Source organism: Camelus bactrianus, chromosome 18 (assembly GCF_048773025.1).
Source record: "Camelus bactrianus isolate YW-2024 breed Bactrian camel chromosome 18, ASM4877302v1, whole genome shotgun sequence".
Classification (NCBI taxonomy): Eukaryota; Metazoa; Chordata; class Mammalia; order Artiodactyla; family Camelidae; genus Camelus; species Camelus bactrianus.
Window position 1 is genome coordinate 13,219,568 of NC_133556.1, and position 18,218 is coordinate 13,237,785.

The window sequence follows — 18,218 nt, forward strand, 5'->3', positions numbered from 1 at the left end:
GTTCTGTTAGGAAGATATGCAAAACTTCTATTTAGAAACTTATAGAACATTACTGAGAAAAAAAATTAAAGAAGACCAAAACACATGAAGGGATAGTGTTCATGAACTGTATGACTCATCAATATATAGAACTACCCCTAAACTTATTCAGTGCAACTCCAATTAAAATCCTCACAGGAGTCCCTGTGGAACTTCACAAGCTGATTCTAAAATGTATATGCAAATATAAGAGGCCCAAAACAGCCAGGACTTATTATCTACTGGATATCAAGATTTATAAAACTAGAGTGGTAATTCTCAAACTTTTTGGTTTTATACTCCTACAAGTTATTGAGACTCTAAAGAGCTTTAATTTATGTGAGTTTATCTATTTTTTTACATTTAAAATTAAAACAGAATATTTTGAAATATTTATTTGTTCATTTAAAAATAATAAGAAACCCATTACATATTAACAGAAATAACTTTATGAAAAAATGGCTGTTTTCCAAAACAAAAATATTTGGCGAGAGGAGTGGCACTGTCTTACATTTTTGTAAATCTCTTTAATATCTGGCTTATTAGGAGACATCTGGATTCTCATATCTGCTCCTGTATTCAATCTATTTCAATATCGCATGTCACGCATCCTCTGGAAAACCAATTGTACACTTGTGCGGGAATGAGTGAATAAGGCAAACAATATCTTATTATTACTATGAAAATAGTTTTGCTCTCAGAGACCCCCTGAAAGGGTCTCAGGGACCCCACGTGGTCCCAGGGGAACTACTGAAATACAGTACTTAAGACACTGGCACACTGGCACAAGGACAGGCGAACAGAACAGTGCAACAGGAGAGCCCAGGCAAATCCTTGCACAGACGATCACCTACTTTATGATAAAAGTGACTCTACAGAGCAGGGGAGAACAGCCTTTTCAAAAAGCGGTGCCACAATAATAGTAACTGGATAATCACACAGGAAAAAAAATTAAATTGACCCTTATCTCACGCCACTAAAAATTCCACATAGATTATTGATCTAAATGTGAAAGACAAAACCTAACAGAAAATAATATAGAATACACCTTCATCACCAGGATACAAAAAGCTCTAATTATAAAGGGAAAGACTGATACACTTAACTACATTAAAATTAAGAACGTCTGTTAATCAAAAGATACCTTTAAGAAAATGAAAAGGCAAGCCACAGAGTAGGATATGTGCAATACAGGCTTCTGCATTCTCTCTCTTAGTCTCTCTCACACACACACACACACACACAGAGTAAGACAAAGGCAGAACACTAGGTAGAAAAATGGGCAAGTGACTTTAATAAGCCTTTAATGAGCCTTTCAAAGAGCTGATATCCAAATGGTCAATCAATAAACATACGAAAGGCTGCTCAACCCCATTAGTAATCAGGGGAATGCAAATTAAAACCAAAGAGGGGTGTGAAATAGTACAACCATTCTGAGAAACTGTTCTGTAGTTTCTAATAAAATTAAATGCTTATACAATACCTTGTAATAGCCTATAACGAAAAAGAATTTGAAAAGGAATATATAGATGTATAGCTGAGTCACTATGCTGTACACCAGAAATTAACACTACATTGTTAACCAACTATACTTCAATAAATAAAAGCTGTTCTCATATTTAGGGAGAAAAAAATTAAATGCCTACTTTATGATCCAAAAATCCACTGAATGTAAACTCAAGACAAATGAGAAAATATAGAAAGATTTGCGTTAGAGTGTTCACAGCAGCATAATTCACAATAGCAAAACTTAGAAACAATAATCAATAAGAAGATGATAACCATAAAATGGAACTAAGCAATAAGAAAGAATAACTGATAAAACCAACAACTTGGATGAACTGCAAAAAACATTACTATACTGGGCAAAAGAAGTCAGACACAAAACAGTTCACACTGTTATGAGCCCATCTACATGAAGTTTAAGAACAGCCAAAATGAATGTATACTGGTAGAAGTCAAAACAGTTTTGTCAGAATAACGGCTTCTGACTGGAAAAGAGTATGAGGGAACATTCTGGAGTGATGGCAACGTTCTCTGTCTTCATTTGGATAGTGGTACATGCATATGTAAAAAATTCTTCAAGTTGTACATTGAAGATTTTTGCAATTTATTGGATATGAAATATACCTCAAATTACACACAAAAATTTATTACATATAAACCAGAATGGTTAAAATTTTAACAGATTGACAATTCCAAGGCTTGGCAAAGAGGCAGAATAACAGGAAATTTCATACAGTGTTGGTAGGAATCTAAACTAGTGCAACCACTATGAAAAACAGTTTGACATTATCAGCTAAAACTGAAGATACACAAAAATGTTCATAGCAGCATTATTCATAATTGCTGCAAAGTAGAAACAATTTAAATATCCACCCAAAAAAGAGCAAAAACATCAAGCATGACATATTTGTATAACAGAAATTCCACAGCGACAAACTACAGCTCCATCAACATGGATGAACCTTACAAAATAACGCTGAGTGAAAGCAGCCAAAGAACACAAACTAAACGGTTCCATTTATTGAAAGTTGAAAAAGCAGGCAAAACTAAACTACCAAGTTTGGGTGCAACCTTACGTAGAAAAGTAAGAAAGTGATTATCATAAAAGTCAGGACAGAGGTTACTCTAAAGAAAGACGAACAGTACAGTTCATAAGGAGGGAGTTTCAGGAGGGCTTTCTGGGGTGCTGATGATTGTCCATCTAATGATCTGAATACTGGTTACAACGGTTATGCTTTAAAATCCTCACATCAAATATGATGCACAGATCGATGACCCTTCTGTACGTATCAGAACAAAACAAAAAAAGGTTACAAATAAGAACCAAAAAAAGGTTTTAAAAAAAACCAATCGGACCTGGTGACTGACTGGGTTTGGTGGGGGAGGGGAGGGTAAAGAAACAATCGAGGAAAACTCCCAGGGTTCTGACTTCCACAGCTGTCTGAATGGAGATGCCTTTCACTGAGACAGGAAGCAGCATTTTCAGAAGACTGTGACTTCAACCTCGGACATGGCGAATTTACAGTACCTTTGAGACATCCAAGCAGAGATGGTCAGCCGGCAAGTAGATTTGCACATCTAGAGCTCGAAGGAGAGGTCCAGGCCAGAGATAAAAATTTTGGATTCATCCTCAAGTGGAGTCATGGACATGGATGTGATTGGTTAGGGACAGAAGACTGACAAGAGGGTGTAGAGCTGATCCCTGGTATGGCAACATTTAATGGGCAGGTACAGGAGGATAAGCCAATAAAGAAAACTGAGAAGGAAGCAAGTGGTGGGAGGAAAACCAAGAACATGTCATGAACCATTAAGCAAGAGAAGAGAACGTCTCCTGAGTAATTAGTCATTCACTGCAGGTTAATGCATAGTTAAGAAAGGATATGGGTGGTAAGCCAGGTTTTACTCCACCTATTTCTGGCTGATTTGAGAGAAGCAACAACCAAGAGAAAACCAGTGCTTCTGACAATGGTTCGAAGTTTTTGTTACCTTTAGAAGTAAGGAATCAAGGCCCCTCTCACTCTTTTCCCTGACTCTCAGGAAGGAAGAAGACAGATCTGAGAGCACTGATAGGTTTGTGTGCTACTGGGTAGAATCAGCATTAAAAGGTCAGCACACGGGTGCGGGCTCACTTTTCTGCTTCTTCCATGTGACTGAAGTGGTATGAGACTCCTTCAAGAGAGGACTTTCTCTACTCCAAGTGGGAGCCAGGGCCAAACCTACTACTTGGGTAGAAAAGGACAGAGGCAGGTGGCCAAGGCAAGATCAGCAGTCAGCCAGGGCAAATGGGCTCTCTCTGGTTACATGGCCCTGAACACTGATAGGAATGAGTTAGAGCAGGTTTTGCCCACATCACAAGGGGAAGATCTAGCTGTGTTTGAAAACTGGGGAGATGGAGGGTGTCCGTATTATGGCCTGTTTCAGTTTGAAATAAATGAAGCTTAACTAAACTGAAAAAAACCAGCATCTCTACACGAACCAGGTAGGATGATTCCAGCCTCTTGTCTTGGAGTTTGGTGCCCAAATCCTAGTTAAGAATAAAATGCAAAGTATTTTGGTTTTTCATTTGCCAGTATAAATATTTAATACAAATCTTTCCCTTAGGGACCCTACAGACTTGAAAATAATGGCTGTGGACTGGGGAGAAATCTAATATTTCTGGATCCCTGACCAGAATACCATTATAAAATGTCTCAATTTCTAGCACCACATAAATCACGTACAAAATAAAACCAAACCACAATGGGCATCTAGATTAAAAATGGCATCAGATTAGCAACTCCAGAATAAATAAAAAGACACAATATGTTTGATCCTTGACAAAGAATTTAGTAGAGGCTGTCTCCTTTCTAAATTCATCTATAAATTTACTACAATTCTAGTCAAAATCTCAATGGGATTTTTTTTTTAGAGCTCATGAAAATAAATTCTAAAATTCACCTGAAATAATAAACACATGACAAGAGCCAAGAAAAAAATTAAAACAAGCATAACTGCTCTACCAGGTATCAAACTGTGTTATATAAAGGCACAGAGGAAAGGGGCACCCTGGTAACGGAATTCTGCAGAAACAAACACAAACATGTAACTGGTATAGAACTGAATCCAGAAAGAGGCCCTGTGTACATAAGGAAATTCTTGCAGCACTGCAAATATGGACAAGTCAATAAACAGAGTTAGGCAAAAGCCTAACGGTTTAGAAAAAAATAAGTTAGATCCCTACCTCACACCAGACACAAAAGTAAATCCCACACAAATTAAAAGAGCTAAATATGGGGAAAAATTCAAACACAACATATGAAAGTTAAAAAAAAAACTTGGGATAGTAGAGATTTTGCTAAACAAGATTAAAGGAAAAAAAAAAACCTCAAAATACAAAGAAGTCAAAGATGGAGCCACATAAAAGTTTAGATTTCTATATTAAAAAAAACACTACAAACGAAATTAAAAGACAAGTGAGAAAGTAGGAGAAAATATGTGTAGCACATATAACAAAGGATTAACTATTATGACATCTAAAGAATTTCTGCCTCACCAATAAGAAAAAGAAGACAAACAACCCGGAAGGGGGAAAATGGGAAAAGGGATGAATACACAATATCCAGAAGTAATATGAATGCCCATTAAACATATGTCTGTACAAAAGTTAGATTACAGACTCCCCTAATGCCTGAAAGCTACATTCTAGGTGATTAAAAAATCAGCTTTTTCAAAACTAAAAGAAATTATAAATACATATTCATCTGATACCAGAATGAGAAATGTCCTTCTAAACTTAAAACTTATGGGAAAAACTTACAAAGAAAATTAATTAAATTTTAGATACTTTAAAAAAAACCATAATGCTGCAAAAATTGATGAAATAGAACTAAAACAGCAAAAATATTAACAACAAATAAAACATCCATACCCTTTAAATATATAAAGCATTTGTCTAAATCAATATAAAAAATTCTAAGATCTATAGAGGCAAGACTGGGAAAGTAATGAAAACTGTTAATAAAATGTAAAAACCGTTACACCTTGCTCATACTTGGGGAGGAACTCAAAACACTGAGATGACATTTTTCATACATGATACTGATAAAGGTCTAAAAAATGAGAAAGCCCAGTACTGGCAGCCGTACAGAGCACTTGTTCTCTTACATTACCAGTGGGATTTCTAATGATCTGAGAGAACAATTGTGTGTGATAAATGAGGAAAAAAAGGTATAAAATACATACACTATGATCTCAACCATGTTTCAAAATAATAACTAAGTTTGATGAGCACTTCCTTCTGTGCCAGGCACTGTACTAAGACTGTTTACACGTACTGGTGCATTGGTGTCCTTCATAGTCACAATAATCCTGAGTTAGACGCTATTATCATCCTCATCTTATGCAGGAGGAAACTGCGACGACAGAGATGAAGTTATGGTGCTGAGATTTCAACCCAGGTACACTTGCTCTAGAGTCTGTGATCCTAACTATTAGCACAGTGCATAGGAGGAAATGAACTCCTAAAACAGAGTGAAGCTGAATATACTCCACACTTAATTCCTATTTTGTCATGGATCTTCCATCATTTTACTTCTCAAATACAATAATTGTTTTCAGTAAGTCAATAATCACACAACAGTGACAACAGCACCCTTGAAACTCCCCTACATTACAGATGCGAATGACAAAAGAAACTTCATAAGATCATAATTCAATGGTTTTAAAAATGTTTTTTAGCAGAACATTTTTTTTCTGAATGAAATCTTATATGGATCTACAATATGAGAAACAGATTAAAGCAGTATTTTACTCTATTAATGAATTAAAGCAGTATTTTATTCTATTCATGTATTTTAAAAGCTCAAATATATAATATTTACAAAGAAACTCTTTTGAGGAACACAAACTTTAAATTATGGAGGACTGGGGCAGCGAATTTTTTTGTCTGACTGCACAGTATCAAGAAAAACCTGATTCACAGAGATTAGCAGTTGCAAGTAAGAATTTTTGTGTTTAAAAAAAAGCACATTAATGCTATCTAAAAATTTTATTACACTTGTCCAGAAGTCCAAGGAGTAGAACATTTCTAAGTTATATCTCTATTAATATTAGGAATAAGAATACTTGGTAACCACAAATATTTTGGTAAAAAATAAAAATTTTAAACATATGCTAATCATGATATCAAGACATTATACATATGGCAATCACATTATTGCACAATGCAACAAGAGTTGTCTAAGGTAGCAAATTTGCCCATATAATTTTTCTTGAGCAAATAAGCACTGGCCTGAATTTTAAAATATCAATATAAAGCTACAATCTTCCCAATCAATAGAAATTTTAAAAATTCAAGTATATGCACAAAGAAAGCAAGAAACTCTATTACAAGGATTGTTATCTGGCTGGTGGCATTACAGATAATTTTTCTTTTTCCTTTTTCTTGTTTTCCCTCAAATACCCTAAACACACTGGTGGTTTGTTTGTTTGTTTGCTTTTCTTACTTTTCATTTTAAAATAGTTATAAATCACAGGAATTTGCAAAAAATGCACAGGAAGGTCCCCAGGATCCTTCACCTAACTTCCTTGCATAACTCTAGTACAAGATCACAACCAGGAAACTGACTTTAGTATAATGCAGAGTTTCTTCACATTTCACCAGTTTTATATTCGAGTGTGTATGTGTAGCTCTGTGCAATTTTATCACATTTGACATTTGTAGCTCCGAGTAACCACAGCTGAGATACATAACTGTTCCCTCTCCACAAGGCTCCCTCACGCTGCCTCCTTAACACCACCACCCCTTCCCCCATTCCTAACTCCTGGCAACAACAAATCTGTTCTCCATCTCTATAATTTTGTTGTTAATTATGTTATATAAATGCAACCATATGGAATATAACCTTTTAATGCTGACTTTTTTTGTTTAACCTAGATAATCAGGCAGCACAAATCAGTGGTCTCTAATGTGCTAAAATTTAGCATGATATGCATTTGAGCACATATAAATGTTTATAGTGTTTTAAAGTTTACAATGTTAAAATGTGACTCAAATGCATATGAAATTCCTGTTGTACCATCACAAAACTAGAATTCTGGGGAATGAATTTTAAAAATTGATAATCTAGTACAAGGGTAGTGAAATATAGTACAAATACAGTACAGCAGAGAAACCTAAGGCTCGGAGCTGGTAAGTCTTATCTATGTTTACAAAACATGCGGTTTACGAGAATGCCTGGTTTTGCATTTATCTGGCCAAGCTCTAGATTCCAGTCCTTCCCCAACCCAGGCAGGTATGTTACACGCAAATATGACCACTGGCTATTGCCCTCAAATGGTCAAGTTTTCTGCCTTTCCTCATGTTGTTTCCTAGAATTCTTCCAAATCATCAAGGAAATGAATCCCTGTTAAATTCCTGGTTCTGGTGGTTTAGTCCCATCACGCCCCAGGCCCAGTTCTCCTGTCTCTATGTGCACTGGGTCCTTACAACTCAACATCTCTCTCAGAAAGGACTACCCCACACTAGAAAGGATTCAAACTAAATCCTTTTCCCCTCCCGCCCTGCACCTCCAGGTACCTAGATCCACTTTATCTTTCTTCCCTCAGCTATTCTGTTAGTTTTCCTGATAGCACACCCCACTATCTATCTGACCACTAACTAGGTGTGACAAATGTCGTATCTTCACCAGTTTAGGCTTAGAAGGCAAACAATCCAGGAATTTACTGCTTGAATACCATGGCTTCACAGTAGAGTCCTTGCTCTTCCAAAAAGATGACTCTGAGTAAAAGCTGTAACGTAAAGGCTAGCCATTTTTCACATACAGATTTTTTTTAAAAAGGCACAGATGTTTGCATTTTCTAAAAAATTCTGCTGATATGGGTATCCTTGTATCACTATCAGATCAAACAGAATTTAAAGTAGTGGTAAAGAGCCAGAACGCCTGGGTTAGAATGTGGTTTCTGCCCTGTATTATCTAAATCAAGTTTCATTTACATTCTGTGTGCCTCAATTTTCTCATCTGTAAAATGGTGATAAAAGTGCCTCATAGGACAGTTGTGAGAATTAAATAATGTAAGTAAAGTATTTAGAACATTGCCTAGCACCCAGTAAGCATTATCCAAATGTTAACAATTGTCTCTAACGCATGGCTATTCAGGTTCACCTCCTTGTGATACCTCTCTGTTCCCCCTTGTACTCTCTGTAGTTCATACTCCTTCTGAAATGTGGTACCAAGAAACAGTGGTAACATAAGAAACTATTTCATTTATTAAATTCATCTTGGTCAAAACTAACTACTAGAACAAATTTTCTTTGACATAGTAGCACTTACCAACATTCCACCAAACACAAATTAAGCACTTAAAAGTATGGTGGTGATGGAAAGAATGCGAGCAAAGAGTGAACTACAGATCAGAATCTATAATATGGCAATTTTATGTTTTAAAAATGGAGAGACTAAATGGTCATATTTATGCTTGAATATGCATAAAATGGCTCTGTAAAGTTTCATGGCTGCTTACAGAGAACTGTAAGTCTGGAGGGAAGGGTATGAAAGAGATGTTCACTGTATACACTTTAGTATCTTTCAAATTTGAAGCAGAGAATATATTATCTATATAATTTTAAAAATGGAGTTGGGGGAGAGATACCCCTAAACAAGTACTGTGGAAGCCAGGCTTCTAGTCCTAATCTGCCACTAACAGTCTTACCTTGGGCAAGTCATTTGACCTCTGAGTCTATCTGGACAAAGCAAGAAGCAGCAGAGGTTTCTAGGTTATATTCTAACCCTAAAAATGTATCTCAGTGGTTGAATGTTCCCCAATACAACTGCCACCAGTGCCTATGTCCCAAGAGTGAGCCACAGATGCCCCTTGCCTCTCCAGGAGACTCTCCAAGACCAGCAGGTTATCAAAACTGTTCAGGTCATCAAAAACCGTCTGAGAAATTGTCACAGTCAAGAGGAGATGAAGGAGACATGACAACTGAACACAATATGGTATTCTAGCATGGATCTTATGCTAGAATAAAGACCACTGGATCAAAACTAAAGAAATATGGATAAGGTATGGACTTTAATAATAATGTATCAATATTGGTTCATGAACTATGACAAAGATACCACAGTAATGTAAGACATTACGTTAATAAAGGAAACTGGGTGGGGGATATATGGGAAAAAATATATCTCAAAGAGGGGTAGTAAAGAGATGGTACTATTTTTTTAAGAAGTGAGAGGGGTCCAAAATTTTTCAATATAAGGTGACTTTTTGAGGATGTGAATTGTCAAGCCTATTAATCTTTCAAGATCTTTTTTTTTCCCTTGAAAGCCCTTCTTAGAAGTGGTCTAATGTTACTTACAGAAAATATAAATATTCTGTACCAGAAGACCTAAACAGACATTTCTCCAAAGAAGACACACAGATGGCCAACAGGAACGTGAAAAGATGCTTGATACCACAAATTACTAAAGAAATGCAAATCAAAACTACAAGGAGATACCACCTCACACCAGTCAAAATGGCGATAATTAAAAAGTCTACAAATAATAAATGCTGGAGAAGGTGTGCAGAACAGAGAACCCTTCTACGCTATTGGTGGGAAGGTAAACTGGTGCAGCCACCATGAAGAACAGTATGGAAGTTCCTTAAAAAACTGAAAATAGAGTTACCATATGATCTAGCAATCCCAGTCCTGGGCATTTATCTGGAGAAAACTCTTAATTTGGAAAGATATATGCATCCCAGTGTTCATAGTAGCACTGTTTACAATAGCCAAGACATGGAAGCAACCTAAATTTCCACCAACAAATGAATGGATAAAGAAGAAGCAGTATATATACAATGGAATACTACTCAGCCATAAAAAAGAATGAAATAATGCCATTTACAGCAACATGGATGGGCCTATAGATTATCATAATAAGTGAAATAAGTTAAAGAAAGATATCATATGATACCATTTATATGTGGAATCTAAAAAAGATACAAATGAACTTATTTACAAAACAGAAATAGAATCACAGACATAGAAAACAAACTTATAGTTACTGAAGGAGAAAGGGAGCACAGGGAAAGGGATAACTTAGGAGTCTGGGCCTAACATATACACACTATATATAAAATAGATAAACAAGGATCTACTGTATAGCACAGGGAACTATACCAATATCTTAAAATAACATACAATGGAAAAGAATTTGAAAAAGGACAGATAACTGCATCACTGCTGTCTACCTGAAACTAACACAACATTGTAAATTGTACTTCAATTAAAAAAAAAATCCTGCACATTATTTTGTGTCTCGTCACACTTTTGAAGTTGTTTTAAATGGACTTTAAGTCTTTATACTATGTCATGAAGTGAACAACAGAGTACACTGAAACAACTTATATTTAAAATACATAAATGACTATATCTAAAACAAAAAACTTATACTACTTAAAGATGTTTATTATGAGACACTGCAAAATAGATGAATAACACCTCCAGTCAATGATAACAGCTGTAACTGACTGAGTACATACTTTATTCCAAGTATCTTCCATTTATTTACTCCATGTATCTTCTCTAAACTTACCCACTCATCTGGCAAAGTAGGTTTTAATATCCCCAAATAACATGAGAGGCATCGGGGACTCCAGGAAGATAAATAACCAGCTTGAGGCCACAGGCTAACAAGTGGAAGAGCTAGGAGTCCACCCAGAATCTTTGGACCTGAGCTCAGTGCACCAGACAGGGAGTTAATGTTGACTTGCAGGCTAGGCAGACTTACAACAGAGTTTTTAGTAATTTATTTTAAAAATAAGGAAAAATAAGGAGACGAAAGTAAACTTTTTAATAAAGCTAAATGATTCAATTTAAAGGTCTTTTATTCTGAGGTTCAGTTCTAATTATCTGAGTTAAAATACTCTTTTTAAAATGAAATGACAGTGACCGTACACAATGGTATGGGTTATTGGTGCTGTTTTTACTGACTATACTCAGCAGAACAAATAAACTGGCAATGCTATTGCAGCCTCCCAATTTGGGGGAAAATAATCCTTTTGAAATCCAAAAGCCTGGGAACTACTTCCTTAGACAATGATGACTCCCAAAATGCTACAAGACGTTACACACACACACACACACACACACACACCTCTCAAGATTCCCTCGTTAACCTCTACTTTATTTTATTTGTATTAGGACACTTAAGGATTGTGAAATGAGGATAAAGTGAGTTTTAGCAATCAAAAGTCACAGGAGTTAAAACGCTGGATTCTGGTAGAGAACTTTCCTCAGGATTCTTTTCATCGGCTAATTTTTTTCATCCTTTATCTTCAATTCCACTCACTCAAACCTAGGCTCAAACTTTTTTTTCCTAAAATAGTCACAGTTTTTACTATTACTGCAAAATGGCAATCAATACTTAAGTCAAATAGAACTACTACTTGAGGTCTCCAATAATATGCTTTTATTTAAAGCCTTTTTTCACTTTGACAAAATGAAAAACTTTAATGATGTTTAGTCTACCTACTCCCAAAAGGAAATTGGTCTATAAGTCAGATTCAAGTCACTTTAGTTTCCAAATTTCTGTATCTCTATTAAATATATATGTATATACATATATGTATGTAAACACACGAAAACATATGCATATATATTGCTTTGTAGTAGTTCATAAACATGTTGATCAAACGATAAACTTCTTGAATTATTGTGTACATGGCAAATAAGTTATTTATTACTCTTATTAGCATGTCTTATTTCTTATCTCCTTTAGTGAGCATCAGATTTAAAATATTTTATGTAACCAACTACACAATTAAACATTAGTTTCAGTCACAACATACTAAATTCACACTCATAACTATAAAGAGGTCCAGATATTTTCAGTCTTACATATACACTTTTAATATCACTTGATGTTATTTATATTATTTTACGGTGCTTTATAAAAAAGCAGAGCACAAAAACCTGGATCTTGCAGGATAAATAACTGAAAATATTTATCATCTATATTTATTACATAGTTCAAAAACACTCATTTTTACAGGAAAGCCAATTTAAAGAACTTGAACAGTCTGGATAACATAAAACACTCTTCCCATGTCCAAATGTTAAAAGGTCTAGTTAAATTTATTACAGACTACAATGTTTCCAAAAGCTAAAACTACAATAATTCTGCCTAAATTATGTATTAATCTAGTATCAAAACTTATTTTTATTTCTTCTTTTTTCAAATACCTGAAACATACTACTCCATAGTCTTTTCATCATATATTTATTCAACTAAATTTGGGTGCAAGGTATTTTAAGTATAAAAGTTCTTTCCAACAGACAGTGAAAATAACATAAAAATGTCTGCATAAAATACACTCAATGGTTCTCAAAGGGTATCTGAGTCTATTAAGTCTATTAACTTGGTTCAAAATACCCAACAACAAATGTGAGCTTTCTGTCACACTGACATATTTCAACTGTTAACTGCTAACTACATTTTAAACATATTATGTTTAATGTAGTAAAAATGATGACTATTTTCCCACTGAAAAGCTACAGGATTTTGGTTTGAGGGCAAATGAGAAAGAGTACCTGGTCCACCAAGAAGGCTGTCTTAAGTGGAAAAGATCGTAAGTTTGTAAATAGTAACAAAACAAACTCCAATGCTAGGGTGTTCATGTAATCACCAATACGTAGGTCAAAATAAACTAGTGAGCTATACATTAATGTCTACCTAGTAATTTACAATCAACAGGAGAGGAAGAAATGGCTCAAATGTGACTACTCAAATTCGAAATATCAAGCATAGTATGTCTCTATTAAAATTGTAACCTATCAATAGTGAAATAATTTCTTTCACTTTTGCTACTTTTTAAAAATGAACTCTCAATTTAAAAAGGAGCAGCCACTTTCAGGATGTAAATTCTTTCCTTCAAAGTAACCTGCCTAGGAAAATCTAATGCGGAAAACAAAATGTAACAGATAAATCAACTGCAACATTAAAAAAAAAAAAAAACAACTTACGATTATCAGTAAAACAAATCAACCCTCCAGTTTAGCAATGCGTGTGTTTTTAATCTTCGGTGGGTTACTCCATTATACTAATAACAACGTTTAAAAGTCACCCTTATGCCCCAAACATCATCGCTCCACATGACATACACATTTAACTCTAAGCTTAGGCTAGACCCAAACTCAAGCCGTTTCTCCCTTCGGGCACACTTAAATATACCAGTATGAATCCAAGAAATCAGATATGTGAAGTGCCGGTATCTTCTTCCAGAGTAGGGTTAAATTCGTGTTTGCCCGCAAATGTCACCGTCTCAAGAAGTCTGCGAATTCTCATTAGCGCTACAGAGTACAAAGAGGCCTGACCACGGAAACACCTGTCCTAGCACCGGGAAGGCAGTGGGAAATGCAACTCCCGAGCCCACGCCGGCCGCACAGCCTCGGGCTGCAGCAGTGATCCCGGACGAGGGGTGGACACTGACCTCACAGCTCCTTCGGGCAGGGTCCCACACCCCCGACCCGCCTCCCCGGGCGAGAATCAGGAAATCTGTCAAGCCGGCCGGGACCCAACCTCCGTGAACCCCTTTCTCCTTCCCAGCCCGCCCCAGCCTGCCCAACTGCTCCCGGTCAGCTCCGGCCTCCCGGCTGCACTCTGCCACCTCATCCCTCCTCGCCGGGCTCGCGGCCCCACCACCTCCGCCCCGGCGGCCTGGACTCGGGCCGCCCCCCGGGCCGCCGCCCCCCGGCCCCGGCCAGGCTCGCAGCGCCGTCGGTCCCTCCGCGGCCCGGTCCCCGCCGCCCCCCAGGCCCGAGCTCCCGCCGCGCGCTCCCCACCCCCAGCCTCCGCCCTCGCCCCGCTCGGCCGCTCCCGGCCCGCTCCCCCTAGCCAGGCTACCTGGAGGCGAGGGCGGCAGAGCACTTCACCCAGGGCCCCAGGTCGCAGAGGGCCCGGTGCTCGGGGTCCCGTTCCTTCTCCCGCTCCACGTGGTAGGCGTAGATGGAGAGCAGGATCCCGGCGGCGCACACTGCATACCGGGCCACCCGCTCCCAACGCGGCACCGACACTCTCAGCAGGACGGGCGCCGCCATCTTCCCCCCTCCGCCGCCGCCGCCTCCTTCGCCGCCGCCGCCGCCTCCCTCCGCCTCCACCTCAGCCGCCGCCGCCCGTCGGGGCCCGACCCAGCCGCCGCCGCTACCGCCACCGCCTCCGCCGCCGCCGCCACCGCCACCGCCGCCGCCGCGCCCCATTGGCTCGACCGCCTCCTCCGGGCCCCGCCCCTACAGGCGCGCGGCCCAACCGCCCCGAAAGGAGAGAGTCGGGCCGGGCGAGGAAGGCGCGCGCGGGCGCGGAGGGAGGGGGCGGAGCGCGCAACCGACCGGGAGGCCGGGCCAGCAGGCGGAGCCAGAGGCGGCGCGGCGCGTGCGGCGGGCAAGGCCGAGGGAAGGGGCGGGGCCAGGGAGGGAAGGGCGGGGCCAGGGAGGGAAGGGCGGGGCCAAGGAGGGAAGGGCGGGGCTCAGAAAGGGGCGGGGCGGGTGGCGCGGGAGGGCCCTAGAGAACCGGCTGCAATGAATACATTTCAAAGATACCACCATGTGTGGCGGGATAAGCCCTTGGCTCCTCCCCCTGGGGAGTGGTAATCAGTTGCCACCCTTTTCCCTTTTTTTGTCATTATCACTTGATATTTTCTGACTCAATCCAAATTAACCTTGGCCAATGCCCAGGGCTCCAGAGCGTTACCTGTTCTTCACCATCACCACCACCTCCAGGAACCTCATGTTCAATAAGTGCAAACATAACTATTTTAAAAAAATTATTTCTGAATGCCTTGATTCCCTGTATGCTGAATTTGAGATGGCTTAACATAATTCATGGAATATAGAAAAATATAAAAATGAACTAAAAAATTCAGGACGAAGAAAAAGACAAATCAAAATAAAAGGAGAGACCAGGAGTAAGAACACAGGCCCTAGGATTTTGCATCATTATTAATACTGAATCATAAATTTATCTTTGAGCTGGTGGCCGAAACTAAGAGGAAAATACATGTATGTTATTCTCACTGTCTCTAAGAAGAAAGAAACACATTATTCCTGGCGATTGCTAGCTTTTTCCTGGTTGCAGCTGTCAAAGAGATTTCAGAAGTTTTATATAGTGATTTTGAGCAATTGATGTCCTTGTATTAGTTACATATCATTGGGTAGCAAGTTACCCCAAGCTTAGCAGCTTAAAACAAAAAAAGCTCTTATTTTCTCACTGTTCCTGTGGGTCAGGAATCTGGGGTCTGTTTAGCTGGGTCCTCTGGCTCAGGATCTCTCACAAGGATGCAGTCAAGATGTTGTAGGCATCTCAGGGCTGGAGAATCCTCTTTCAAGTTCCTTCACATGGCTGTTGGCAGGCCGTAGGTCTTCTGTAGCTGTTGGCTAGATCCATCAGTTCCTGGCCACTTGCACCTCTCCATAAGAGGCTGCTAGCTTCCCCTAGCACAAGGAATAAGAGAAAGAAAGGGAAATGGAAGTCACAGTCCTTTTTGTAACTTAATCTCAGAAGAGACAACCCATCACTTTTATACACTCTATTACTCAGAAGCTAGTCAACAACCTAAGTATCCATGAATGGATGAAGGGATAAAGAAAATGTGATATGCACAGACAATGGAATATTATTCAGCCATAAAAAGAAGGAAATCCTACCAATTGAGACAACATGGACAAACCTTGAGGGCATTATGCTAAGAGAACTCCATACTGTTCTCCACAGTTGCACCAATTTACTTTTCCACCAACAGTGCAGAAAGATTTTTGAAACTGGATTTAAGGGATGAGAGGCCATTCGCTTTTCTGGTAGGAGAAAACAAAGATGCAAATGGAGGAACTATGGGGGCCACTTTTCCTTCTGTAGGCAAAAACAACTGGCTGGAGAGAACAAAATTAACACACAGAGGTGGGAAGTGGACAGAGTCTTGATGGGGTTTGAATCCCTGCCCTGGTGAACTGGGTTAGTGTCACCAGAGTCCTGATTATTACAGTAGAGGTGGGAAAGCCTTCCAGGAGAAAGAGATATCTAAACCATGGGTAAGTAGGAGTTTAAAAGTGAGAGATAGTAGAATGTGTATTAGGAATTCAGTCTCTTCAATCGTTCAGCAGAAACACCTGTAGGAGGCAGAAGAGGCAAGCCACACTGTGGGAGAAGATACTTGCATACACGTATTGACAAGGAATTTGTATCCGGAGTGTATCAAGACCTTCTATAAACCAGTAAGAAAAAGATGAACTATTTTTAAAAGTGGGGAAAAGGCTTAAATAGGCACTTCATAAAAACATTGAAATGGTCAATAAGTATATGAATGGTGCTAAAATGTCAAAAACGTAAAGCACTGACATTGCCAAGGGTTGGTGAGGGCGGGGAATACCAGGAACCCTCATACTTCGCTAATGGGAGTTTAAGTTGGTGCAACCACTTTGGAAAACTGTTTGGTAGTGTGGTGGCCCTGTTGGTTCACCACTCGATCTCCCTTTGAGTGCTGCAAATAGGCTAATTGGCCAATAGCTTCCAGCAGCCACAGCTTTGGATCCACCACAGCATTCATGCTGAGGCCATGCTCTCCCCAGGGTCTCCCAGCCAATGCGGGTGTATGGCAGGGGTACTAGATGAGGGCCACTCCTGCCTTGCAAATGGCCCCTTGGAAAGGTCAGTCTTTACTCTGGGCTCCCTGTCAGCCTACCTGAGACTGCAGTGTTTGCACAGTGGTCAGATCTGCATTGTGATCTGGAGGCTCTCCGTGCCTGCCCTTGCTCCCTCTCTCCTTTATCATTCACAGGCATTGCCCACCATAAATCTCTTGCACGTCTGATTCCACCTTGGCATCTGCTTCCTGGAGGACCTATATTGACAGAGGCAGTATTTACTAATACTGTCTGACTCTAATTCTACTCCTGGGTGTATTCCCAATGGACATTAGTGCAGATAGCCACCAAAAGACATTTACAGAATGTTTATAGCAGCTTAAGTCACTGCAAGGATACAACAAGACCCTTCAGGTGTGGCAGGAGCTGGCTAGAAATATTTCTATGGCAGAGTCTCTGAAAGCCCAGGTATCCCAGTTTCCTTCAGGAAAACCCCACTCAAAGTGAATATCGTATTGAGGGGGGAAGGACGTGGATAATGGATTTTGATACCATTTCATTATTGCCAGTACAGAGGAAGTGCTCTTTTTAAAATACTGGATGAGGAGTGGACCAGTAAACATCCTATGGGCACAGATGACCTGCTGACCCACTAGGCAAAGAAGCCATCCACTGAGCACACATCTACATGCCAGGCACTGTGTCAGCCTCTTGATATGTTATATTTAAACTTCCTAAGATTTGTACAAGGTAGGTATCAGTATCCCCAGTTTCCATGGGAGAAAAGTAAGTCTCAGAGGGTTAAGTAACTGGCCCAATTACTGTAAGAGCTGGAGCTTCAATGAGTCCCCAGACCTCCCTGGTTCAAGTGCTCCCCATCTTCTACCAGCCCATGCGGCTTCCCTCTGAGAAACCATCTCTCAATTTGACATGGATGCTCTATTTGTTACCAGGGTGTAATGAATGGTTTATTCACCAACCTTCCCCTTCCATTCTCCTCCATCCATGTAACCAAGTTCCAAGGTCTTTCCCTATTCCTGCCTCAGTATAAAAACCAATAAATCCCTGTGGTCTGCAGTAGGCTGGACCCAGGGTTAAA

At 39.4% G+C, this 18,218-nt stretch overlaps 1 protein-coding gene across 1 annotated transcript in view; it reads right to left on the reverse strand.

The window, feature by feature from the left end:
• Positions 1 to 14,711, reverse strand: part of VKORC1L1 (vitamin K epoxide reductase complex subunit 1 like 1) — a 49,595-nt gene extending 34,884 nt beyond the window's left edge. Inside the window, exon 1 of the mRNA XM_074346003.1 lies at positions 14,391 to 14,711. Within this exon, the coding sequence (XP_074202104.1) occupies positions 14,391 to 14,584 (194 nt within the window). The 5' untranslated portion in view covers positions 14,585 to 14,711. The remainder of the gene's footprint in view (positions 1 to 14,390) is intronic.
• Between the last annotated feature and the right edge of the window lie 3,507 nt (positions 14,712 to 18,218).